The sequence below is a fragment of the Elephas maximus genome, chromosome 18 (genome assembly GCF_024166365.1).
Source record: "Elephas maximus indicus isolate mEleMax1 chromosome 18, mEleMax1 primary haplotype, whole genome shotgun sequence".
In the NCBI taxonomy this organism is placed as follows: domain Eukaryota; kingdom Metazoa; phylum Chordata; class Mammalia; order Proboscidea; family Elephantidae; genus Elephas; species Elephas maximus.
In genome coordinates this window covers 27,866,149-27,894,050 of record NC_064836.1, presented here as the reverse complement: position 1 = coordinate 27,894,050, position 27,902 = coordinate 27,866,149, and the positions used below count along the sequence as shown (strand labels likewise).

General features: G+C 40.8%; 1 protein-coding gene across 5 annotated transcripts in view; it reads left to right on the top strand.

The window, feature by feature from the left end:
- The window catches only part of ITSN1 (intersectin 1), a 229,548-nt gene that overhangs the window by 77,516 nt on the left and 124,130 nt on the right, over positions 1-27,902 (top strand). For all 5 annotated transcript variants that reach the window (XM_049858659.1, XM_049858660.1, XM_049858661.1 and 2 more), the window contains 9 exons: positions 5,058-5,237; positions 6,886-6,982; positions 10,097-10,197; positions 15,694-15,757; positions 18,699-18,836; positions 20,452-20,567; positions 22,983-23,245; positions 25,093-25,242; positions 25,324-25,464. In XM_049858659.1, the coding sequence (XP_049714616.1) occupies positions 5,058-5,237; positions 6,886-6,982; positions 10,097-10,197; positions 15,694-15,757; positions 18,699-18,836; positions 20,452-20,567; positions 22,983-23,245; positions 25,093-25,242; positions 25,324-25,464 (1,250 nt within the window). The remainder of the gene's footprint in view (positions 1-5,057; positions 5,238-6,885; positions 6,983-10,096; positions 10,198-15,693; positions 15,758-18,698; positions 18,837-20,451; positions 20,568-22,982; positions 23,246-25,092; positions 25,243-25,323; positions 25,465-27,902) is intronic.

Sequence of the window (27,902 nt, the reverse complement as noted above, 5' to 3'; positions counted from 1 at the left end):
TTCCAAGAAGTAAAATGATTTGCTTAAGACCATATTTCTGACAAGGGAGGTAGAGTCTTTCTGAAGGTTCTGGGTTCTAGTTTTTTTTTTTAATCTCTTCCCATTTTCTTTATCACCAGACCATCTGGGTGGCATGGAGCACTATTCTTCCTGGGTTTGTTGTCTGCACGCGTGATAATACAAATGCCAGTGTAACTCTAGAATTAAGGCTGGCTAGGGTCTCAGTGGAAACCCTGGTGGCGTAGTGGTTACATGCTACGGCTGTTAACCAAGAGGTTGGCAGTTCGAATCTGCCAGGCACTCCTTGGAAACTCTTTGGGGCAGTTCTGCTCTGTCCTATAGGGTCGCTGTGAGTTGGAATCGACTCGACGGCAGTGGGTTTGGTTTTTTGGTAGGGTCTCAGCAGTCATTTTGTTCAACTTCTCTACGTTACTGATACTGTGACTTCCCTAAGGGCACCCAGCTGTTTTCTAGGAAATTCTGAGTGTGCCTGGCACCTTCTTCCCTCTGTGTGTTTGCACACAGCATCCAGCTCTTCTCCTTTCACTTGGGACCCAGCCATTTAGAGGAAGTTTATTTCTCTTCTGTTTTTTCTGGAGTTCTGGTTTTATTGGATTAATCCAGTATTTTTTTAAGTTACTACTCTGTGTCCTAGTTGCTGGTGACATGGTGGTAAGTAAGACAGTCGTGGCCCCTGCTGTCGTGGAACTTATTCCAAGGTGGGGGCAGCAAGCAAATGAAGAAGTAATTTCAGTTAGGGATAAGTGCAATCAATTGAGCGAAACAGATTAATAAACAGAGACTGGGACAGAGTGGTCAGAGAAGACTTCTCTGAGGAGATGACTTTTTTTTAGTGTTGTTGAAAATATACACAGCAAAATATATACCAGTTTAACAATTCTTACATGTACAGCACAGTGAGATTGACTACCCTCTACACATTGTACAGCCATTCTCACCTTCCATTTCCTCTTGTTCCTCCCCTATTCGGATACAAACACTTTCCCCTATGCTTCCTAACTAAGCTTTTGAGTTGCTGTTATCATTTTGACCCCACATAGATAGTTCTTTAAAAGAGCACAATGCTCACAGCAGACATTTTTTACTAGTTAAGTTACCAAAGAGATGACTTTTGAGCTGAGGCCTAGCTCATGAGAAAAACCGAGCCATGTGAAGACCTAGGGGAGAAGCCTTCCAGGCAAAAAGAACAGTACTTGCAAAGATCCTAAGGTGAAAACCAACTTGGCGTGTTTGAAGAACAAAAATCAGAACATTGCAGCTGAAGCATTGGTAGGTCCTAAGGTCATGGAGCTAAGGAGGAACCAGATAAAGCAAACTGAGGAGTTGTGTTGCTGTTGTTGTTAGGTGCTGTCAGGTCAGTTCCGACTCATAGTGACTCTATGTACAACAGAATAAAATGCTGCCTGGTCCCGTGCCTTACAATTGTTGCTGAGCCTTGAGCCCATTGTTGTAGCCACTATGTCAATCTGTATCCTAAGGAGTTTGGATTTCTTTTTCTAAGTGCAATGAAAGCCACAGAAAGCTTTTTAAGTACAGTTGATAGATTCTTAAAAAGTAAATCTGTGTTGTCTGAAGACTGGATTACAGGGGACAAGAGCAGAATCGGGAGATGAGTTAGCAGGGTCTAGTCATGGGCAGGAGGTAATGGTAGGTAAGATCTGCTTGGTGTTAATCAGACAGGGTTAGATTCATTATATTCTGAGTTGAAAAGTAGAATAGCTGAAATGGAAAATTCACTGTGGGATATCAACAGCAGATTCAAGATGGCTGAAGGAAAAAAAAACACCAGTGAATTTGATTAGAAATGATCCAATCCAAAGAACACAGAGCAAAAAATGGAAAAATAATTATCAAAGCCTCAGAGACCTGTGGGACAAGATCAGATACACCAATATGTATCTAATATGAGCCTCAAAAGGAGGAGAGAAGGGGGCAGAAAAAATATTTGAAGAAATAAAGGTAGAACACTACCCAAATTTAATGAAAAACCTTACCTTATTTTTACGCAAATAACGCACGTGTTATTCATTTTTTTGCTACCCTCACCCTCTGCCTGTGAAGTATTGCACAGTTGGCAAAAACAGTATAACATGAATGTTATTTGTGTAAAAATACGGTAATCTACAATCTGAGGACCTCAACAAACCTTAAGTACGGTAAAGAACTAAGAGATCCACAACTAGACCATAGTTAACTATGAGAGCCAAACACAAACATAAAATCTTGAAAACAGCAAAAGAAAAACAACCCATCACATACAGGGGAATGCCAATAAGAATAACAGCTGATATATAATCTGAAACAGTGGAGACCAGAAGGCAGTGGAGTACTCAACGTGCTGAAAGAAAAAAACAATCTTAGTCAACCAAGAATTCTATATTCAGCAACCCTGTATTTTAAAAACGAAGGTGAAATAATGACATCCCAAAGTAAACAAAAGACTGAGAGAATGTGTTGCTAGCTGACCACCTTAAAAGAAATACTAAAAGAAGCTTTTCAGGGTGAAAGGAATTGAGACCAGATAGTAACTTGACTATATTGAAAGAAATGACAAACATCAAAACTGGCAAATATGTGGGTTAATATAAAAGATCCTGTAAATATTTTTTTTTCTTATTTCCTCTCTTAGTGTCTTTTAAAGACATAAGACTGTATAAAGCAATAATTCTAAAACTGCATTGCCCGTGTAGATGTGACGTGTGTGACAGTAATAGAACAGGAAGGAAAGGGAATGGAGACACACTGGTGTAAAATTTCTGTATTTCACCAAAATTAAGTTAGTATTAAGCTCAAGTAGATTATGATAAATTAGCATGTATATTTCCCTAGAGCAATTTCTTCAGAAAATGAAGGAAAAAAAAAGGGATTGGCAACCAATGCCACAAAACAATTTGCATATTAACAGTTTAACGAGAAAGTAATTTGTTCTGTAAACTTTCATCTAAATCACACACACAAAAAAGGAAAGAATATTTACAGAGGCATTTAAATGGTACATGAAAACACATTTACTTAATATAAAAGAAGACAGTGAAGCTGGAATAGAGAAACAAAAATGACAGGAAAGAGGAGAGAGAGAAATGTAGCACAAAACTCAGATGCCTAAAAAAGACCAGATTTGCTAGACTGATAGAGACTAGAGGAACCCCTGAGACTATCACCCTAAGATACCCTTTGAGCTTGGCACTGAAGCTACTCCTGGAGGTCACCTTTAAGCCAAATAATAAATTGGCTTGTAAAACAAACAATATCACCTATGAGTAGTGTGCTCCCTCAGACAATCAACTGTATGAGACCAAATGGTCAATATTTACCCAAAAGCAAAGATGAGAACGCTAGGAGGGGAAGGGAAGCTAGATCAATGGAAAAAGAACAAATAGAATGGAAATAATGAGAATGCTGACACATTGTGAAAATTGTAACCAATGTCACAGAACAATTTGTATAAAAATTGTTAAATGGGAACCTAATTTGCTGTGTAAGCTTTCACCTAAAACATAATTATATTTTGGTGTGTGTGTGTTTTAGGTAAAAGTTTACAGCCAAGCTAATTTCTCATAGAAAAATTTATACACATATTAGGTGACCCTAGTTTCAATTCTTATTATATGACAGCACACTCCCCCTTTCCACCCTGCGTTTCCCATGTCCTTTCAGCCAGCTCTCTTTCTGCCTTCTCATCTCATCTTCTCTGGACAGAAGCTGCCCAGTTAGTCACGTGTATCTACTTGAACTAAGAAGCACACTCTTCACAAATATTATTTTGTTTTATAGTCCAGCCTAATCTTTGTCTGAAGAGTTGGCTTCGAGAATGGTTTTAGTTCTGGATTAACAGAGAGTCCAGGGGCTGTGTCTTCTGGGGTTCCTCTAGTGTCAGTCAGACCATTAAGTCTCGTCTTTTTACATGAATTCAAGTTGTGCACCACACCTTTCTCCTGCTTCGTCAGGGACCCTCTGTTGTGTTCCCTGTCAGAACAGTCACTGGTGATAGCCAGGCACCATCTAGTTCTCCTGGTCTCAGGCTGACGGAGCCTCTGGTTTATGGGGCCCTTTTGTCTCTTGGGCTAGTATTTTGCTTGTGTCTTTGGTGTCCTTCATTCTACTTTGCTCCAGGTTAGTTGGAGCCAATTCATGCATCGTGGATGGCCGCTCGCAAGCTTTTAAGACCCCAGACACCACTCAGCAAAGTGGGATGCAGAACATTTTCTTAATAAACTTTGTTATGCCAGTTGACCTAGATGTCTCCCCAAACCATGGTTTCCAGACCCCTACCCCTGCTACTCTGTCTCTCGAAGAAAACACAATAAAATAATTTTTAAAAAAATGATAAGATACTTATTTTGGTTTTGTCATTTCTTCTATAGAGAGAAGTTCCTCCTCATCAAATATTTGGTTACCCTGAGTTACAGTTTGTATAGTAAAGGCAAGATAAATACTTAATTTTTTCCCCTTTGTTTAGTGTTTTCAAAATAAATAATTGATCACCTAATATTCTCCTTGGTGACCAATTAGGATTTATTTATATTTATTTTTAAATAGCATTATGAACTCCTGGATTTATTTATATTTGATGGCTTTCAGTCCTTTGCAGTTATTATTCCTATTGATATTGATCTTTGGCCAGCAAACCTCTCTTCAAGGTAGATTTTAAGTCATTTTGATGTGATCAAGGAGCTCTGGTGGCGCGGTGGTTAAAGCGATCGACTGCTAACCAAAAGGTCAGCAGTTTGAAACCACCCACAGCCCCTCGGGGGAACGATGTGGCAGTCTGCTTCCATAGAGATTTACGGTCTCAGAAACTCTACAGGGTCACTATGAGTCAGAATCGACTCGACGGCAGTAGGTTTTTTTTGGGTTGATGTGGTCATTGGCATAATTTTTGATAATCTTAAAACTATTCATTGGAAACCATATCTTAAATGAGAATATGTTACAATCAGAAAATGATTTTCTTCTTCTAGCAATCCTAGGTGAGTTATCACTGGAGGTTGAAATGTGGCTTGAATGCAAATTATATTGGTATTTTTCCCTTCTAGGATTCGGAGGTATCGCCAGCACGCCACCCCTTACGGCTGTTGCTCCAGTGCCAATGGGATCCATTCCAGTTGTGGGAATGTCTCCACCCCTAGTATCTTCTGTCCCTCCAGCAGCAGTGCCTCCCCTGGCTAACGGGGCCCCGCCTGTTGTACAGCCTCTGCCTGCATTTGCTCATGCTGGTAGGTGACCTGCCCAGACCCTCGGCTGGTCTTTATACTTCGTGTTCCACCGCTCACTCTTTCTGATTAAATGCTATTTTATTTCAGAGGGAAATGTCCATGTATTAAAAAAATTTTATTTCCCACTTATTTCAGCAGATTAGATGTGATGTGGTAGTAGGTAGTAGGATGGAGCAGTACAGGTGAATAGAATTCTGTACCTCTGGGTCCTATTGTGGAACCCTGGTGGCACAATGGTTAAGAGCTCAGCTGCTAACCAAAAGGTCAGCAGTTCGAATCCACCAGCCACTCTTGGAAACCCTATGGAACAGCTCTTTGTCCTATAGGGTTCCCATGAGTTGGGATTGACTTGATTTCGGTTGGGTACTGTTGTAAAGGTGAACTCAACAGCTAAAGCCAAGAACGTAATTTCCTCTCCAACAAAAGTTTGAACAGTATTTGAACATTTTTTATTTTAATGTTATCAGTTACCACTTTCCTCCAGCTGCTAAGAATTGCTGGTAAGCAAGCCAGTCCTTTAGGAGTAGAATTATGCGAGGAGAAAAAAAGGAAAAACCAGTGCACGTTTTCTTTGAGGAGGTGGATGGGAGCCTGGTAAATAACTGAATATTTAAGTTAGGGTCGTTACGTGCTGAATCGAAGGAAAGGACTCAGAAGTTCCTGGTTTAGTTCATTTCATTTTGAGGCTTTATTCAGAGTCTTTTTCCCTTTAGTGAGAAGAAAGCATAAACTGTAGATGTAGATAACATAGTATAACAAATCTTGAATGAATTTGTATAAATGTGGAAATTATAACAAAAAAACACTTTGGATATGTCTGAGCAAATCCTGTAGTGTTGACAATATGAGTTTCAGTGTTATGTTTGTGTCATTATTTTTGTGATTGTAGCCCCCTAGATTTATTACGTATGTGCACATATGTCTCTAAGTTGTGGCCAAAGAATCTAAATGTACTCCTGGAAAAAAAAAAATTTTCTTGTCACGTGTAGTCCATCTTTCACACGTGACAGTGACTGCAGATCTGATGGCTGCTGAGAAGGCGCATACGTGTTGTTTTTCTAGTAGTATTGGTGAATGCATACACGCTGATGCTTGTTTTCTTTTGTAAGGATGAGGGGAATGTGGCTGAGGCTCAGAGTTTTTTGTTTTGTTTTTTCCGGACACAAAGCCAGCCAGCCTCAGTGAGAATCAGACCCAAAAGCTGACCCTCCCTAACCTCACATGTTATTGGCCAAGACTACGGTTTGTGACTTCTTGGCACTCACACCTGGAACTAATTCTTCAGCTCTTCCAGTGGTGTTAAAAAGAACACCAGCTTACGGTGTAAGCCATTTCCCCTTTAACTATTAGAAGAGCTCCTATAAAACCTGATAGTAAAAGGTTAATGAAGAATAAAATTTTGTGGAAGCACGCATTACAACTTAAAATAGTAAGGTGTTTTTCAGTAGAATGAGCAAATCTGGAAACGTTTCTTGGCAAGAGGGCGGAGAGCAAGGAGGGGTCAGGGAGTAAACTTTTTGAGTCCAGGGTGGTGAGAAGGGAGGGATTATTTCCGCCTCAGATTTGATGACCATGCATTATAATTTCCATAAATGGGGAAAAGTTTCTTATCTTTGTAGGATTAAAATTATTCAACATTTTTTTACAGCAGCCACATTGCCAAAGAGTTCTTCCTTTAGTAGATCTGGTCCAGGGACACAGTTAAACACTAAATTACAGAAGGCGCAGTCATTTGACGTGGCTAGGTAAGTTGGCTTGTTTAACCAAGGAGGCTTGGTTAAAGCCATTATCTGATTAACTCAGACATTTGAAAATGAATTAGCTGTGTTCTTTATTTGTCTTCATGAATTTTATAGAATGCTGTTAATAATTTTCTTAATTTGGATGTTACGAGGTCTTAACATTTATTTGTTACAGAGATGACAGTAATCAAGGATGTGATACTTCCTTTAAAGGCTTTGCATTTTTGTTTTTAAAGAGGACAACAAATAGGTAATAGTAAAAAATAGTAAAGATGTTTAAAAATAGTAAAATAGTACTCCAGGGCAGGAGAAAAAATAGTGAATTAACTGTTTTGTGTAACCATTTAGAAGTTTGTTTGTAAATAATTTTGTATGAAGACTGAAGCCACAATCGTCCTTGTTTTTAATTCTATCTCAGATCATCTCATGAATTCTCAGTAAAACCATAGATATAAGACCAGTTTTTATGAACTGAATTATCTGGATTAGTAAACAGTTCAAGTTAATCAAGTATGTGGCCCACCTTCTGTGACCTTATTGCTTCTGTTTCAGCCAATCTTGGTTTCCCTTTCTTTCATATTTTTATTTTCTTTCTCCCTGGTTTTTTCCCTTACATGCTGCTACAAAGATGAAAAATTAAGCCACTTTTTTAGGGGGAGGGGGTATGATGGGGGATGTCAATGAAGACGATCCATCTTTTCTTGTTTCAGCCCTCCCTAGAGATCTGTCTTAAATGAATCAAGCCATTTTAAAGAGAAGCACCATTGAATATGATTCAGCCTCTCTTGGATGGTTGAGAACCCTGGAGTGCTTGAATGAGACTGCTTTTTTAATGTAGATTTCTTATATAATGTCATAGCTCTGTGTTTTCATCTCTTTATAATTACCTTTAAAAAATGATTTAAAGAAAATCCATAAACTGAAAAGCACCGTGCCAGATGCTTTATGTGCATTATCTCATTTAACGGCCTCCTTCTCCGCCAGAAGGTAGCCCCATTATTTTCTCTGTGTTGTGGATGAGAAGAAGCTCAGGGACGTTAAGTAACTTGCCTGTGATAATGTGACTCACGAGGGGCAGAGCAAAGATTTGAGCTGAGTTCTTTCTGATTTTAAAGCTTGTGTTCTTAACCATGAATCACAAATCATTTTAGCAAGTTTCAGCTGACTGGAATACAGGTGTCTGTGTTTCACTTAGCTAAGGTTTTGCTCTTAAGGTGCAAGGACTTTTGTTGAGCATCTGCTTTGTCAGGTACCTCATTGGTCCCATTTAACCCCCACACAACCACATGTGATGTAGAACTTGTCTCAGGGTTGTGAATGGGGAAACGAGACCAGGATGGTCATTCCTCCCCACAGCTAGTTGACAACAGAGCAGAGGTTAAAAAACTCACTAAATACCGTATTTTTTGTCCTTTTCACTATACCCTGCTGAAGTTTTGCGTTTTTGCTGACCCATCCACAAGGGATTTTGACATCTGTCTTAATTTATGACATTAGAATGAGTTAACAGTCAGTATTTAAAAAAAAATTAGTGAACATTAATGTCATTAGGGCAGTTTTTTTTCTAATGTAGCCAGTCAGCTTTTCAATACCAGTAATTTAAATCCCTAGCAAGTTGTTGTGACCAGGCATGTAAACTTTTGTTTACATATTATCAATGAGTTTTTAGTCTATTTAGATTCCCAGGACTTTGCAGAAAGCTATGACTTGATAAGTGTAATCTGGGACAGTTTCTGTATGTCACACCCTGCATTCCTGGAGTGCACTGGAAAGATAGCTTCTTGACAGATAGGCAGGAATTGGAATTAGCAGATAACTAGTTTAAAATGAGAGGGTAGGCAGGAGTTGGAATTAGCAGATAACTAGTTAAAAATGATAGAGTACTCACAGAGGTGCTCGCAGCAGACTACATCTTGGTGAGTGGTTTCTATTAAGAAAACTTCAGACATTATTTTCAAAATAATTGTTTTAAAAAGAGAGATGCATAAAAATGTGTGGCCATATGAAAAAAGTTTGCATGTAATAAAATAGGAAACTTTACAAAAACTGAAAAGGGTGAATTTATATAGGTACTTTTTAGGGATTTGTAAGCGATTTCCTATTTTTTATGAAGTGTGTGTGGTAACTATAAGTGCATAGATAACATCCATAAATTATGAGGGTATGTATAGATATATAAATTAAGACAGTCATCTTATGATTAAAATTTTGCTTTTACATGTGAGAAATAGAGATTTTTATTGAAATGAAAGAAAATTGCATTTGAGGCATTAGTTGTCCTGTGCCCTGGACGTGGAGTGCCGTTTTCACTGTCAGCTCAGCCATTATTTATAAATCACCCTATTTCACCATCAGGCTCTGCACATGCCCTTAGTACCATTGTGACACCTGTGGGCCTCAGAGGAGCTAACCACTAAGTAGGTCTCAACCCACCCTGACTGCCAGCAGGGGTTTCCACAGGTCAGGGCTGAGGCGCATTGGCAAGCAAAGGCCGGCCCTGGATGGCAGTCAATAAATGGAGCTCTCTCCATTCCCGCTCCACTGCTGTGCTGTGAGCCTTGAAATGTTCTGTTCGTGCTCTGGGAGACTCTCCATTGGACGGCAATTTAAACTTCCCAGAACGAGATAATTTCACTTCATTAAGAAACACATCCTGTTTTTTGGTGTATAGAAAGTTAAAACATTTTAGGCAATTAGTAACTTTAAAGGCGCTTGTATGTTTATGTCAGCACTTCTTTTTAAATTGAAACAGAAATGTTCTAGAATTCTAGAAAACCCCGGCCATTATGGCACCACCTCAGTTCTGAGGAGATTTCCATCGTTTTGGAGAGCCTTCAGATTATTAAATTATCTGTATAACTTGCAACAGCCACTTGGTCTGTTGCATTTACCCTAGAGATTCAGGAAAAATAATGAGCTTATCAAGTTTGGGAGAAATGTTTATAAACTTAAAAATGGAAAATACTCGTTACAGAAAACCGAGAAACGGTCATTAGAAAGTGAATAAAAAGTTAAACTAGTCATTATTGTCTACAGCACGTCTTAGTTTATTGTTTTTAAAGAAGTAAAATAGGTTGTTCTCACAATGAATCCTCTTTGTCTGCCCCCCCCCCACAGTGCCCCTCCAGTGGCAGAATGGGCCGTCCCTCAGTCATCAAGACTGAAATACAGGCAGTTATTCAACAGTCACGACAAAACCATGAGTGGACACTTAACAGGTACTTTAAAGGAACAATTAATGAAATTGATCCTTGTGCTAAATGCAGATTGTTTCTAGATGTTTGGTCAGAGATGTTTTTCAAATGTCTTCCTCTCTTTGTTTATTTCTTGATAGAGTTTCATTGTTCCTTGGCCCTGGTGTTTTCCTCTACTGGTAACTCCATAGATAGCCACTGTATTCTCCAGTGCCTCAGGCCTTTGCTTTCTTGCCTGTTGGTGAAATGGAACATAGACCAGGGAAGCTCTATGAAAGCCACTTACATGCTAAGCAAATCCATAGCAAAGAGACACTGCCTTGTACAAAAACTGACTTCTTAAATCCAGCTTTATAGAGGAACTTAAAACTACCTACTCAACAGTTCAGAGTTTGAGGTAGCATGTAGGGTGAAAGGTGACTGGTTGGGGAGATTGGAACCTGGCTCTGCCACTAACTAGCACAGAGTCACTTTACCTCTTTGGATCTTAGTCCTTCATCTATATAAAAGACCAGAGTTAAGTTTTATGCCCTCAGTGGATTTTTACAAAACATGATGATTCTGTTATCTACATCAGAAGGGCAGAGAAGGATTTTTGGATACCATCCAGAAGCCTTTCTCAAGAAGGGTTAAACACTTAAAATTGATGAGAGCGTTAGAAAGAAACACATAATTACAGTATCGGAAAATCAAGATCTCTGATGTAAGCATTAAGTATAAAAGAAAAAAAAACACATAACTGCCCTTTAACAAACATGGAAGAAAGGAAGGGAAGAGGAAAGGTTCCTTTTCCTGAGGTGAGGGGTGCTTGGTTTTCCTGAGGTGAAGCGGTGCTTGGTTTTCCTGAGGTGAAGGGATGCTTGGTTTTCCTGAGGTGAGGGTACTTGGTTTTCCTGAGGCAAGAGGGTGCTTGGTTTTCCTGCGGTGAGGGGGTAAGAAGCCCCAGGATACAATGCAGGACGCTTTTAAGTGCTGATTCTTACTATTTTCTTTTTTTCATATTAGTCACAATTGGAATTTTTATTTTCAAAAGAAAAATGGCATTATGTTTCAAGATTTTCAGGGTAGAACCCCCCAAAACAGTTACTCATTCAGCTGAAGAATATCAAGAAAGTTGAGAAAAGGTCTCATTTATGTAAAGAAACTCTAGTGAAATATATAATTAATATTCCTCATCTCTTTTGTGTTTTTTTCCCCACCTTCTTGGTTTTTCGTAGGTTCTCATATTAAAGGGACTAAAAGATATTTTTACAATAGCAAATAATTATAATTCTTACCTAGCCATTAGTTCTCCACCTTGGAATTGTGACCTCCTAGTGTTGTCCCGCGTACTTCGGACATGTCGTCAGGAGGGACCAGTCCCTGGAGAAGGGCATCATGCTTGGTAAAGTAGAGAGTCAGGGAAAAAGAGGAAGACCGTCAGGGAGATGGATTGATACAGTGGCTGCAACAATGGACTCAACCATAACAATGATTGTGAGCGTGGTACAGGACCGGGCAGTGTTTCGTTCTGTTGTACATAAAGTCACTGTGAGTCAGAACTGACTTGATGGCACCTAACAACAGTGTTGTGAATACCAGTTAAAGTGTAGAAGTTATAGATAATTTATGTTTTAAAATAAATTAGAGGAGAACCGAGGTTATCCTCATACTGTCGCTTTCGCTCTTGCATTCCATATGTGTTTTTGGAGTGGGGTATCATTGAGCTTCACTGTCACATACTTCCTTTCATTGTCATCAAATACTGGCTGCACCTGTAAGAGTAGGTTATGGGCATAGAATGCCATCAATTTATTGGTTCCAGCAGAAGAAAGGATAAGAACTTCTGATCTTGTGATATGAGTCATCCAGCGTGGAACGTGAAGATAATCTAGCGGTGACATCATTTACCCACATCGATTACAGGGGTTTACTTAGCTGGTACACCTGGTTAGGTGGGTACCACATCTCCTTCACAGCTTGACGTGTATGCTGTTGCATGCTCTTGAAAGACACAATTTTATAAAATGGAGAGAGACTGTTCTTTGGTTAAGGTTACATAAGTAGTTTTAGAATTCTGGTAATCTTATTAATGCTGGCCCCTCTCCTCAGAGAGCCATTGTACTATATTGTTTAATTCTGAAACAATGAATATGCTAATTGGTTATTATATATTAATCAGGAAAACTAAGGTCTTACTAATTGTTTGAAGTAAAACATTAAACCCTTGAGTTGATTTTGACTCATAGCGACCCTACAGGACAGAGTAGGACTGCCCCATAGGGTTCCAAGGCTGTAATCTTTATGGAAGCAGACTACCACATTTTTCTATCACAGGGCAGCTGCAGGGTTCAAACCGCTGATCTTTTGGTTAGCAACCAACCACTTAACCACTGGGGTACCAGGGCTTCTTAAAACATTAACTCCATGTAATTATCTCTCTCCTTCATATTCATGCTACGCCACTCAAACACAGATGTCTGTAGTGGGGTTTGAACTTGAGCTTTCTGTTTATCCTCGCAGTGTTGCTTTTCCAGCCATGTAGTCCAAAACCAGTATTCCTTTATGTATGTAGGCTTCCACAGTATAGTTTTGTGCACTCAAAGCTCTTCTTTTCGCTGTCCTGTTATGCTTAGAAAGGAGCCCTGCTGGGGCAGTGGCTAACTTGTTCAGCTGCTAACTGAAAGGTCGGCATTTCGAATCTACCAGTCGTTCTGAGGGAGAAGGATGTGGCAGTCTGCTTCCGTAATGATTACAGCCTTGGAAACCCTATGGGGCACTTCGATTCTGTCCTACAGTGTTGCTATGAGTTGGAATCGAGTTGAAGACAGTGGGTTTGGTTTTGATTGTTATGCTGAGATGCTATGTTAGGAGTTGTGGATCTATTTGAATGTTCACAACATTGTCTTAGGACTTACAGAGTCAATGAGAATTAGAATTCAAAGAAACTATTGTGATCTTCTGGTGTAAGGTCAGCAAACATTTTCTGTAGAGCTCTCGTGGCTGTATGCTCTCCATCGCAGCCACTCAAGTCTGCCATTGCAACGTGAGAGCAGTCATGTGTCATACTTAAGTGAATACGTATGGCTGTGTACCAATACAACTTTATTTATAAAAACAGGCAGCCAGCTGTAGTTTGCCACCTGTGTTCTAGATCATTTATTTCCCTCATTTCAGAGATGAAGGAACTGATGCTTAGAGAGGGAAAGTGGTTTTGTTAATGCCACATGTCATTCGGGAGTGGTAGGAATCAGGACCTGAACCCAAGTCTCCTGATGTTCCGTTCCAGGGCTAGTTCTTTTCACTTGTTGTTACATTCTTTATTTGTAGTAGGTGAACTGTTAACTTTTTTTAATATAGTTCAGGAGTGGAGAGAATTGTTAAAAGTGTAAATTAAAGAAAATCAAGGCTGTGGCCATTCAACTTTCATATTGCCAACCTTCATAAATCATGTTGCAGTTTCTAAAGAAAATGCTTAGTGGGATTTCCTCACTGTAGATGGTACAGAGCCTTTAGAACCTTCCCATTAATTCAGTAAAGAGTGTTGTTAGAACCTTCTCTGGATGCGTTCATATTGGATATACACATATATAGACAGTGCTGTGGGATTTCCTCGCTTCAGACAGCACGGAGCCTTTAGAACCTTCCCGTTAATTCAGTAGAATGTTGTTAGAACCTTCTCTGGATTTGTTCATATTCGAGATACACATGTATAGACAAACGTGTGTACATACACACACAGATCCAGCAGGACCATGTAGATGTTCCCCAAACGGGAAACTTTCTGAAAGTGTATCAGCAGTAGACTGGGTGTAATGAGCTGAGATGTACTTACACGGTGGTAGAGTGGAGAGCAGGTAGCATTAGTGTTCTACAATTACACCCAATAGTGTGTTGAGCAAATAAGCCAGACCTAGCAGAGGGCATGCCATGCTGTTAGAAGTTAGGCTGCCCTTGGTGGGAAGTGATGATTAGAAGGGAGTCCAGGAGGAGCTTCTGTTTCATGATCTGGGTGCTGTTCACTTGAGCATTTTCAGTTTGGAAAATTTAGCTGTGTTATATGTGCACACGTGTACGTACACACGAGCATGTGTGTATGTACACATGTGTACGCATACGTGCACATGTATATATACACACGTGTGTACTTATGTGCTTTTCTGCCAGTATTTTACACGTAAATAAAAGTCAAAACGCTATCAGTAACAACTACTTATCATTGAATACTTTGTGTGCTAGCACTCTGATGAGTTCAGTGTTATGTACCCTTATACAGTAGATCATAGACTTTTTAATCTAGAAAACCATAACCATTGCTGTTGAGTCAATTCCAACTCATAGCGACCCTATAGGACAGAGTAGAACTGCCCATAGGGTTTCCAAGAAGCAGCTGGTGGATTTGAACTGCTGACCTTTTGGTTAGCACCCGAGCTCCTAACCACTGCGCACGCCACCAGGGCTCTTTAATCTGGAAAGGGCTTCTGAAATGAGAAAATGAGAGTCCATCCGGTCAGGAAAACCCTGCCCCAGGTCACTCAGCAAGTTCTTGACTGCACCAGGATCAGAGCCCTCAGCGTCGAGTTCACGGGTGTATTTTCTGCAGTTCTCCAGGGACTCACATGCTGGACCCCTGCAATGATTCTCAGAGATGCCTAACCTCTGTTGCTTGCCTGCAAGACCACAGTCACATTTGAAAAACGAAATGGCCAGAGGCAGAAGTTTATACACTGGAATCTCCCAAACATAATTTCGGCAGCTTTCCATTCTTGGTCTCAGGACCGTACCCTGAGAAGCAGGGCTGGAAATAAGACATACTGTCTCTCTCCCTGCCTCTGGTTAAAATCGCCTGTTATAACTTCTGTCTTGTACCTAAGACTAGTTTCATGCCAGAGCAGAAGTTACAACTATCTTGAAGAAACGAAAGCTAATTTTGTGAGGAAGAGTGTTGAAATTTCAGACATTCTTTTTAATTGCTGTCATAGAAAAAGTGTTCTAATCCTGGCTCTGGTATTAGCCATTTGCACAACCATGAGCAAGTTACTCTTTTTAAAACCGTGCAATCAGATGGTTAGAAGAGATGCTCTAAGATTCTCTGACTCTTCCCTGAGTTTGTTTGATGGTTTTTGGAGGGCAGTGGCAGTGGCAGTGGCAGAAGATGGTGAATTTAGAGAGTAAATTTCAGCTTTTTGAGTAAAAGCCAGATCAAATAGAGATGATGATCTGGATGAAAGGCTCTATTTTGGGCAGATTGTATCTTGAAACCCTGATCTTTACATACTAATTCTTTGTTACTCATAAGCACTCATTTAATAAGTATTTATCGAGGGCATGTTACGTGCCAGACACTGTGCCTGTGTTTTGTTTCTTCCCCTTTTCCCTGGGGCTTGATATCCTATGTAAGAAGCCCCTAGGGTAATAGCAGGTGCTATTTAAATCACCATGAGTGCAGGAAAGGGCACAGAACAAGTGCCCCCAGCACTGGTCTTCCTGACAGTGACAGTTGTGCTGACTCATGTCTTTATCTTCCTGGTTTCCCTGTAGGTCCCCAAGCAAGAACTATTCTTATGCAATCAAGTTTACCACAGACTCAGCTGGCTTCCATATGGTAAGGAGTGAAAAGTGCCTAGGTTTGTCTATAGTGGACACTGTATTTCTTAGGCCGTACAGTATGGCCTCAGATTCCTCCCGTTGTTTACGTGAGGAATGTATACAGTATGTGGGATTTTCAGTGGGTTGTGATTTCGCCTCCCCAATCTTTTCCCCTGTTTTTACTTTGACAACTCCCAAAACAGGGAGGTTAATACAATGAACCCTTAAGAACTCACAACATAGTTTAAATAATTCTCAGCTTGTGGCCAATTCTGTTTCTTCTCCCTCCTCCTGATGATGATTCTAAGCCGAATCTCAGTCATCACATCATTTCAACTGCAACTATTTTAGCATGTATCTCTGAAAGAGATAGGTTTGTTTTTTTTTTAAAGCATAACCGCAACACTAATACCCCACCTAAAAATTTTAACAGTAACCCTTGTGATTAAATCACCTCATAATTTTTTTGTTTAAATCAGGACTAAAATACATCCTTACTCTACAGTGATTGACTGACACGTGTGTTGTTGGTTGCCGTGGAGTTGATCTGACTCATGGTGACCTTTAATTTGTAAGTTCCCCTTCTCTTGTTCTCCATCCTTAGCCAAAAAAAGGTTTGTCCTATAGTTTCTTAGTTTCTTAGGGTCTAAATTTTGATGATCGCATCCCTGTGGTATAGGTGTTGGTTAATTTGTTCCCGTTTCCTCTATTTCCTGTAAATTTGTAGTTGGATCTAGAGCAAGTGTCTCAACCTCAGCACTGTTGACATTTTGGGCTGCATCATTCTTTGTCATGGGGACTGTCTGGCACATTGTAGGGCGTTTAGTAGCCTCCCTGGCCCCTACCCACTAAATGCCAGCAACATGTTCCCCACCCCTCAGTGTGACAGTCAAAAATGTTACCAGACTTTGCTAAATGTACCCTGGGGTGCAAAATTGTCCCCAGTTGAGAACCACTGATCTGGTAGCTTAATCAGATTCAAATTTAATTTTCTTTGGAGTGGAGGGGGCAGGAGTACATCAGTGGGGTGGTGTGTAATTTCATCAGGAGGCACATACTCTTTCTGTCTATCTCCTTAGGATTTTAATGGCCTGTGCTGAGCAATGCCTAGACCTTAAGAGTGTCCTTACATTTAAATGTTAACAGAACGGTCTTTATGAATGTGCATCTTTCCATCATGTGCGACCGTTGTTTCTCCTGGAAAATAAAGCCTGGCCTCCACTGCTCACACCACGGGTTCACGAGTTCCCTGCAGCACACGTGGACCTGGTTGCCTCAGAGGTGGCCAAACGCTGGTGCTGCTCCTTTCCTCCTCCATTCCTGCTGCGTTACATTAAAGGGTCTGCCTTTTGCAGTAGAATATTCCAGTTAATAACAGACCCTGCATCTGTGATACCCCACTAAACCCACTGCCATCAAGTTCATTCCAACTCATAGCGACCCTACAGGACGGAGTAGAGCTGCCGCATAGTATTTCTAAGGCTATAAATCTTTATGGAAGCAGACTGCCTCATCTTTCTCCTGAGGAGTGTCTGGTTGGTTCGAACTGCCAGCTTTTCGGTTAGCAGCCAAGCACTTTAACTACTGCTCCATCTATGATACCCCATGCCTCTGTAAGTCTGGACAGGTACCAGCATCCCAAACAAACAAACAAACCACACCCTCTACTGTTGAGTCAAGTCCGACTCATCGCAGCCGGCATCCTAGCACCCTCTGTAATATAAACTTAAGATCTGACATTAATAGATGTTGATGGATAATTTAGTAGGTGGTTCTAATGACACCAGAATATATTGAAATGAATATTTCATGTCTTGTTTATAGCCTGCCCTCTTTGAAAAAAATACCTGAGGCTTCTCCTGTTAGAAAGTTATTATGTTATCCTCTACATACTGAAAAGTTATTTTAATTAAATGCTCTTAGCCGTAATTTTGGCAAGTATGGAGAAAAAACCAAATAATTGCACCTGCTTTCTAATCTGATTCACCTAGGAGTGGCAAATGGTAGGGCATAAAAAGGAAACACAGACAAGGAAGACAGGTGAGATTTTCATTGATCCCTCTAATGTTTAAATACGAGGGTCAGGCGTCTACAAAAGGTAAAACTAGAGGGATAGAAAAGACATCACTGTTGCCAGGGACTAGGGGTAAGGGAAGAGGTTGGTCAAAAAGAGGCATGGAAGAATTTTTGGTGGTGATGAAATTATTCTACGTATTTTGGTGGTAGGTACATGACTGTATATGTTTGTCAAAACTTCCAGAACTGTCGTCTAAAAATGTACAGTTACTGCATGGAAATTATACCTTAAAAAAAGAAAAAATGATTTATGGCACCTGAAGGAATTCGAAAATTAAGAGGAAAGTTTCTGGAATTATGGCCTTGGGCAAAGGCAGTTTCCCAGTGTAGCATTTGTCCTGCTGACATTCTGGAATATAGATTTGTTGCCTCTCATTCTCTTTGGGAGCCCTGGTGGTTCAGTGGTTAAGTGCTACGGCAGCTAACCAAAAGGTTGGCAGTTCAAATCCACCAGCCACTTCTTGGAAACCCTATAGGGCAGTTCAGCTCTGTCTTACAGGGTTGCTGTGAGTTGGAATCGGCTCAACAGCAATGGGTTCATCCTCTTTTAATGTCGAGAAATTTTTAAGTAAAATCACATTCTTGAACTTGCTAGGGAAAACTGTTTATTGTCATCGGCTCCTTGGGCAAGTTCATGCTGTCCAATCCAAGAACAAGGAGGAGAAAACACTTTGCCTCTGTGGCTGGAGGCCATGAAGATTCGCCCTTGAAGGCCTGTCTTCACAATAGTCGTATGAAATAGATAATATTTCTACAAACTAAGGCGCAGAGAGGCTCAGTTAGCTCATAGTCAGAATAAGAAAACTTTTAAGGCCAATTGTGAGGAGTAAGAAACATGCATTTTTATGAAAAGAGATCATAATTAACTTTTTGTTGAATAGGAATCTTTCCGACATAGATCAAGATGGAAAACTCACAGCAGAAGAATTTATCCTGGCTATGCACCTCATTGACGTGGCTATGTCTGGCCAGCCGCTGCCACCCGTTTTGCCTCCAGAATATATCCCACCTTCCTTTAGGTAAGGAACATTTGGCTCTTATAAGAAATCGTGTGCTGAGTTTATGAAGTCTAGACTTACCCTCATTGAATATATATCTAATAGCGATTTTTATTCCTGGCAAGTAAATGAAATATACATGAATTCAAAAATTTCTTTTTGTTTAGGTTCTGCATTAGTCCTGGGCCTGTTCTTTTCTTCACAGTACTTCTAATACATTAGTAAAACAATGAAGTAAAACACCAAAAGATTGCCGATTTAGTAAAAACACATGTAAACTAAACTCACCAGATATTTTAGGAACAGATGCTAGCAATGAAAGAGAAACTGTATGAACCCGTACACAGAAAGTAAAACAAGGAGATTTGCCTGTGAATTGTACACATTCAAAAGGTAACAGAATGCCAGCGATGTAGAAATTATAATCAGGAAGATAATAACAGGTAGCTGTCCTCGTGTGAAGCACAGTCTCGTAGAGACATCCAGAGAGCACACGGAGGTCCAGCTGGGTGAAATCTTCCGTGACTGAAGCCCTCACCATACACAGGCACGTTTACGCACACACCCGCCACACAGCTAGCTACCTACTAGAGCATTAACCTCAAAAGACAAATATGAGATCTTACAAGCCACGAAGAAGAATGAAAGATAAAAATAATTGTTTTACTAATTCTTCAAATTTTGGAGAAGGATGGCGGGGGGAATCTCCATAAAACTAAGAGAAATGTAGTTAGCGCCATCAGCGGATACACAGTTCTGGAGCAAGCCGAGAAAACCGTGATGTGTAACAACAAATGTCTAGCTTCAGGCAGTTTGTCTATAAAATCCCACAGCTGCCAGATTCACGACAGAAGACATTTTAACTCTAAAAGCTGATAAGAAAGCATCAAAAAAGTCTAGGTAGATTGGTTTTAAAGGGCAAAGTTAATGGTTTAAAATGAAACTTATCAGTAAATGAAGTGATTTGCTTGAAGAACTATGAAGTATGAACATTTCCTGTGTTTATGAAGGGATAAGATGGGAAGGTTTTGTAAAGGGGCAAGAGATGCTCCCAGTTGGTGAGCTGCTCGTCTTCCCATGGAGGAGCTTATGGTTACCTAGTGAACGTGAGAGGTGATGGTAACGTCAGCTGACAGAGAGTGTTTACTCTGTCCCAGGTCCTGTTTTAACCATTTCACAGTTACCTAGTGAACATCAGAGGTGATGGTAACGTCAGCTGACAGACAGTGTTTACCCTGTCCCAGGTCCTGTTCTGACCATTTTACAGTTACCTAGTGAACATCAGAGGTGATGGTAACGTCAGTTGACAGACAGTGTTTACTCTGCCCCAGGTCCTGTTCTAACCATTTTACAGTTATTAAGTAATTGCGAATCCTTTGAATTGTCCAAATTTTGGTGGTAGTTGTAAACATTTTGAGCCAGCTAGAACTCCAAGTCTGATGACATTTCTATGTTCGTTTCTTTAGGCTTCTTTTTATATAGGGAGGACCAAACCTTTAAATTTTCTGCATTGTAAATGACATTTGCTCTGTGATATGGTATTACCTTTTACAGTTCTCTTTCATAACTTGCTCAGTTCTACCTCAGCAGCTTTATAGGAATGACTCTCTCTTCTCTCTTTCTTGCGTGATTGCAGAAGAGCTCGATCTGGCAGTGGCATATCGGCCGTCAGCTCGTCCTCTGTAGACCAGCGGCTACTGGAGGAGCCAGTGTTAGAGGACGAACAGCAGCAACTAGAAAAGAAGTTACCTGGTAAGCTGGTCTTTAGGTTTCATTTATGTCGTGTTAGGGATTTTCTACCTCTAAGGCAAAGATGGAGATCAAAATATAGTTAGCTTTTGGCATTTTTGCTCTATCCTTTTAACTGAGGTTAGCTGGGAAGGAGACATTTTTAATGTCCTTTTAGAGATGGATAAGTATAGAGAAAAAAGGGCTCTGCTAATGCATCTCTGCTCTAATTTCTCACTTGAAACCCAATTATATGATGCTAAATAAGTATTTCATAAATGTTCTGTAAAGACACAAAAAATTGATAAGCGGTAAGGTGGTTGCTTAATACCACCAGTGCAGAACCACTTAACCACTGTTCCACCAGGGCTCCACTGAGACATCTAAGATGAACTATGAATGATGAGATGATCACTGATATTAAGAAGCAAGTGAGATTTATTTTGGGGTCTCTTTATGTTAAATACTCTGCCAGTGCCATGTTGGTGCATTTAAGGTGCCTCGTGGTTTACTGACCTGCTCAGGATGCTGGCTTTCCCAATTTACTCTTTACATTACTGTTTATTCACTGATGAAACGTTTATTGAGCATGATCTCTGTACAAGGCTCTGTGTCAAGTGCAGTGAAGGAGATAGAGGTTAATAGTAGGTGGTTTGTACCCCGTAGAAGCTTATAGCATAATAAAGGACTGAAGACATCCTCTGTGATACAATGATGTAAACGGTCATCAGAGCTGTGCAGCAGCGCCATGCGCTCAGGAAGACGGTGTTGGAGATGCATGCTGGAGATCACTCCCAGCTGGTGCAGACTGGGGACCGCACAAGGCATGCAATCTCTGTGGTAGAGCTCATACTTGACCTGAGACTCGAAGGATGAACAGTGGAATTGAGGGATGTTTCAGGGACTGGTAGCAATGAGAAGTCTCAAAGGTAAATAAGTACAGCAATCCTTGGAATTTGGAATTTTCTTTTTCTGTTGGTAGTAGATATTCACCTAAGGTTTTTGAAGAGGAAGTGACATTATCAGAGATGTTTGTTCATGCATTCATGAAGTGCCCCATGTACCAGAAATAGGAGTCTCTGGGTGGTACAAATGGTTGAGTGTTTGGCACTAACCAAAAAGTGGGTGGTTTGAACCCACCCAGAGGCACCTTGGAAGCAAGGCCAGGCAATTGGCTTTTGAAAAGATCACAGCCACAAAAAGCCTATGTAGTGCAGTTCTACTCTGAAACACAGGAGGTTGCCATGAGTCAAAATTGACTCACGAGCAGCTTTTTTTTTTTTTTCATGCAGTGTCAGATACTGGAATTAAAAGTTGGATAGGGACTTAAACGCACGTTTTAATCCCCGTATCTGACACTACATTAAAAAAAAAACAAATGAGGTGGCCAAGTAGAGAATGCTGCCTCCTGGAAACACCAAAGGTGCAAGAAGAGCAAGAAAATCAGAACATACTTGCCGTTCTGACCCTAACCCCTAACTGTAGTTATCTGAGATAGGGCTGTGTAAAGTAGTGGAGACCAAACCGGAATGTGGGAAGAAGCCAAGGATGTACACAGCCTCAGGTCTTGAGACAGAGTGTCAAGTGACAGCCCTTGGATGTGGAATGATGGGAACAGTGTGCACAGGTTGGCAGTGAGAGCTGCCCTTGTCTGCGGTTGGGACTAAGGACAGCCAGGAACAGACACTGCGTGAACATAGTGAGGCCCATAGAGGATGGAATTAAGAAAAATGAACACAACAATGTGGATGTAAACAAAAGGTTAATAAGGATTAGAAAGAAAAAGGATTGACCTGCAAGACAGGTCTAGAATTCATAACTGGCATCCTCAGAGAAGGAAACTGAATAATGGATTAGAAAATAAATCTCCTGACTGTGATCTACAGAATGATTAGGCCCAGCTTGTTCTTCAGGGTGAAACACAGACTGCTCTCGTTCCCACCTCTACTTCCAGAAATCATTTGATTTGTTAGAGATGAAGGCACGCCAGCTATTGGGTGGAGGGGGGTAAAGAGGGAGACATTCAAGATATAAAATAGACAGCAGGTCAATTGCTGAATCAAGGTCATGGGCAAGGATAGAGGTAACACGGAAGGAAGGGCGATTGGGTGATGATGCAGAACTGCTTTAGAAAAACTGTTCTAGATGAGTGCTTGGTGTGGAAGGGTGAGTGTGAGCAGGAGGTCAGGGGAAGGGGTTTATTCATAGTGCTGGTGAAAGGTAACAAGGACACAGCTGTGGAGGGGTGAGTGTGTGAGCAGGAGGTCAGGTGAAGGGTTTTATTCACAGTGCTGATGGAAGTTAACAAGGGCACAGGCTGTAGAAATGACACGGGACTTAGGAAGCTCCAGGGTCCAAGTACACCAGTGAGTTTTTCCTCTGAAAAGAGCATGTTGAAAGTCATGACTTTTAGTAACTGACCTGTTTCTTGTTTTAAAGTAACATTTGAAGATAAGAAGCGTGAGAATTTTGAACGTGGCAACCTGGAACTGGAGAAGCGCAGGCAAGCCCTCTTGGAACAGCAGCGCAAAGAGCAGGAGCGCTTGGCGCAGCTAGAGCGGGCAGAACAGGAAAGGAAGGAGCGGGAGCGCCAGGAGCAGGAGCGCAAAAGACAACTGGAGTTGGAGAAGCAACTGGAGAAGCAGCGGGAGCTGGAACGTCAGAGAGAGGAGGAGAGGAGGAAAGAAATCGAGAGACGGGAGGTAAGCAGCTGAGGTTAGACCCATACTTTGTGTGTGTGCTCTTGTGCACTCTCTCTCTCTAAAAATTACACAGATAGGATAAGAACAGAGACTTTCTTTTTCTTTTTCTCCTCCCTCCTTTCCTTCCTTTGCTTTCTTTCTTATTTTTATAATTGAGTTGTTGCATTGTAGTCATAAAGTTGTACAACCATCACCACTATCTAATTCCAGAACGTTTTCATCACCCCAAACAGAAACTCCTCAGTCCTTACCAGTCACTCCTCGGCCCCTCCCTCCGCCCCCCAGCTCTAGGCAACCACTAATCTCCTTTCTGTCTCCATGGCTTTGCCTCGTCTGGATATTTCATATAAATGGAATCATAAAATACATCACCTTTTATATGTGGCTTCTTTTACTTAGCATGCTTTCAGTATTCTGTGTTGTAACATGAGTCAATACTTTATTCCTTTTTATTGCTGAATAATACTCCATTTTATGGATATACCACATTTTGTTTATTCATTCATCAGTTGATGGACATTTGGTTGTTTTCACGTTTTGGCTGTTATGAGTATCCATGTACAAGCTTTTGATAATACAGTCTTATAAGACATTAAAAATAAAACTACTGATACTTTCTAAATCTTTTTCTTTCTGTTTATACACATATATAGAAATATAAAGGTTTATTTGGTGGAGAAGGGGGAGGATTTTTTTACATCTTAGATGGTATCATACCACGTGTCTTATTCTGCAACGTGTGTTTTTTTAACATTAAAAATATGTCTTGGAAATATTCGTTACATCCTGTGGGACACTTCGTCACTTTGGTGCCGCACCTGGGTAGGGGCTAGGGTGGTCTCGTCTGTCTTTCCAGTGTTAGTGTAGTACTTCCACAGAAGCAAATGCAGTGACTCTCTGTTGTGTGAATGAAACAGACTTTAAAGATGAGAAATTTTTCCGAATGGAAAAGTAATAATATGCTGGTTTCGTCTTCTAATAATTGCTTCAGAAAATTTTAAGCCAGAAACTGCTTTTTATTCAGACTGATGCACACTGACACTAACAGAATCTACATTTCCAGAACTTTGATGTGAAATAATGACATTTTAGAGTATTTGCTCAGAATTATCTGGTAGGCATTTGACAGGCATTATTAGTCTCTGGGGATATAGGTAGTGGTGAGTGAACACTCTAGCTGTCCTCCAGGGCTTTACAGTGTGGTTGGAAGACAAAGTGGTTGCAATAATGCGTTCCAAGTGCTCTGATCGTGGACTTTTCCTAGCAGTCATCAGAGGCAGTGTGGGAGAGAGCTGAGGTTTCCAGAGAAATCGTAGGACCTTTTGGGCTAAAAGGAAATGAATGATTAGGGAGCCTGGGTCACAGGCTTTTAAAACTTGGGATAAGTAGTTCTCTTTTGATGGGAGAAAGCAGTTATTTTGTTGTTTTTTGTTCTGGAAGTTTTGAGTTGTTTTTGCTAAAGACATTTTCCTTGTGAGTCAGTAAATAGGCGAGAGCAGCTTTATTTAGCACATCAAGTGTTCTTGAAGGCATAAAGAATTCCATTCCAATGGTGAAATGGTCCTGTGAGTTTTCGTCTTCTGTGAATATAATGGTGAATTCTACACAGGCCTTTTTCCTCTCTAGCTGTGAACATAATGGTCAGTTCTGTACAGTCCTTTTTCTGTCTAGAGGAAACACTGTATTCATAAAACTCTGTTTTTGCTGTGCTGTAGTGATTTCTTGTAATGTTTAACAGTGTTTCACCCCAGAAGGAAAGGACTTACTGGATGTTACTTTTATGAAGAGATGGTGTTTAGTTTGAGGACTTAGAAGATCAGTAACGCATCTGTTTTTATATGTCACAGGCTGCGAAACGCGAACTTGAAAGGCAGCGACAACTTGAGTGGGAGCGTAACCGACGGCAAGAACTACTGAATCAAAGAAACAGAGAGCAAGAGGACATAGTTGTCCTGAAAGCAAAGAAGAAGACTTTGGAATTTGAATTGGAAGCTCTAGTGAGTGAAATTGATTTTGCTTTGGAAATATATTAATCCCCATTAAAATCGGTAATAATTCTTATTTTTTATTTGTTAAAGAATGATAAAAAACATCAACTCGAAGGCAAACTTCAAGACATCAGATGTCGGTTGACCACCCAAAGGCAAGACATTGAGAGCACAAACAAATCCAGAGAGCTGAGGATTGCTGAAATTACGCACCTGCAGCAGCAGTTACAGGTGAGAAAACATGCTCCTAAAAGCTTCTGGGCTTACACGGTTTCCTCAGATTTCACCCATTCATTGACTCATTCAGCAGACATTGGGCATCTGACATGCACTTGGCACTAGAATGCAGAGATGAATTGCACAGGGGCCTCACCTGAAAAGTAGGATTTCAAGTAGCATTTCAGCAGATGATGATGCGCCCCAGATGCTTTTCTGGGCACTGAGGGTCCCCCAGTGAGCAACAGATGAGAGCACCTGCCTTCCCGAGTGCACACCCTGCCTGTGAGGGAGACAGACACCAAGGAAATAAGGAAAGCACCCACTCTGCTAGAGGGTGAGAAGTGCTGTGGAGCGTGAGCAGGGGAGGGCTTAGAGTGTGCTGAGGGCAGTCAGGACAGGCCTCTCTGTGAGGGTGGTGTTTGAGCACAAACTAGACAAGGACCCACCCTGTAGCTGTCCGGCTGAACCAGCTGCAGGCAGTGAAACAGCAGGACAGAGTCCCTGTGGCTACATCAAGGTGGCCAGCATGGTTAGAGCAGGAAGTGAGATGCGGGGCTGGATCGCCTGGGACCATGTAGTCCACCCACAGGACTTTGGCTTTTACTGTGATAACTAAAACAATTAAGTGCAATGAAGTATTTTAGTGGGTATGAGAGATAGATACACAGGCAATAGTTGGAGACATAGTGCAGTACTATAGACGAACCAAAAAACCCCTAACTCGTTGCCATCAAGTTGAATTGATTCCAACTTGTAACAACCTGTAGGACAGGGCAGAATTGCCCCATAGGGTTTCCAAGGCTATAATCTTTACTGGAGCAGACATCCACATCTTTCTCCCCCATAGTGGCTGGTATGTTCTAACCTCCAACCTTTCAGTTAGCAGTTGAGTGCTTAACCACTGTGCCACCAGGGCTTCCATACTATATCCGCTGCTATCAAATTGATGCCGACTCAGTGACCCTGTACTATAGGAAATTCTTTTTTTTTTTTTAATTTTTGTTGTTGTTTTTGAGAATATACACAGCAAAACATAAATCAATTTAACTGTTTCTGCACGTACACTTCAGCGATGTTGACTCCATTCTTCAAGTTGTGTGACCATTCTCACCCTCCTTTTCTCAGTTGTTCCTTCCTGTTAACATAATCTCACTCCCCCATAAAGTTCTGAGTTGCTGTTGTCACTCTGATGCCGTATAGATAGTTCTTCAAAGAGCATAATGCTCAAGGCAGACATTTTTTACTAATTAAGCTAAACTATCATTTGGTTTTAAGAAGACTTCAAGGGATATTTATGGTTCACATTTTAAAGATCATCTCAGGGAAATAGTTTCAGGGGTTTATCTAGTCTTGGCTCCAGAAAATGTGGAGTCCATAAGAACCTGAAATTCTATTCTAGGCACTTCTATCTGAATTTCATTAGCTACCCGAAGGTGACTACCAAGTTGTTACCTTATCAGCTGGTTTGGTATCAAGTGTTGAGCTACCAAACCCAAAAAAAAAAAAAGGGTTGTTACCTTATCAGGTGGTTTGGTATCAAATGTTGAGCTAAGAGTCATCAAATTCATGTAGATACTGCTCTGCATTTCGTGTTACCAAACCCATTGCTGTTGAGTTGATTCCTGTAGGACAGGGTAGACCTGCCCCATAGGGTTTCCGAGGAGTGGCTGGTGGATTCAAACTGCCGACCTTTGGTTAGCAGCCAAACGCTTAACCACTGCGCCACCGGAACTCTGCATTTCATGGTAAGACCTTGGATATTTAATGCAGGGCTAATTTATTCAATCTGTATGCTGAGCAAATAATACAAGAAGCTGGCCTGTATGAAGAAGAACGGGGCATCAGGATTGAAGGAAGACTCATTAACAACCTTCATTATGCAGATGACACAACCTTGCTTGCTGAAAGTGAAGAGGACTTGAAGCACTTACTGATGAAGTTCAAAGACCACAGCCTTCAGTGTGGATTACTCCTCAACATAAAGAAAACAAAAATCCTCGCAACTGGACCAATAAGCAATATCATGATAAACAGAGAAAAGATTGAGGTTGTCAAGGATTTCATTTTAGTTGGATCCACCATCAACACCCATGGATGCAGCAGTCAGGAAATGAAAAGATGCGTTGCATTGAGCAAATCTGCTGCAAAAGACCTCTTCAGAGTGTTAAAAAGCAAAGATGTCACTTTGAAGACTAAGGTGCGCCTGACCCAAGCCATGGTGTTTTTAATCACCTCATATGCTTGTGAAAGCTGGACAATGAATAAGGAAGAACGAAGAAGAATTGATGCTTTTGAATTGTGGTGTTTGCAAAGAATACTGAATACACCATGGACTGCCAAAAGAATGAACAAATTTGTCTTGGAAGAAGTACAACGAGAATGCTTCTTAGAAGCAAGGATGGTGAGACTGCGTCTCATGTACTTTGGACATGTTGTCAGGAGGGACCAGT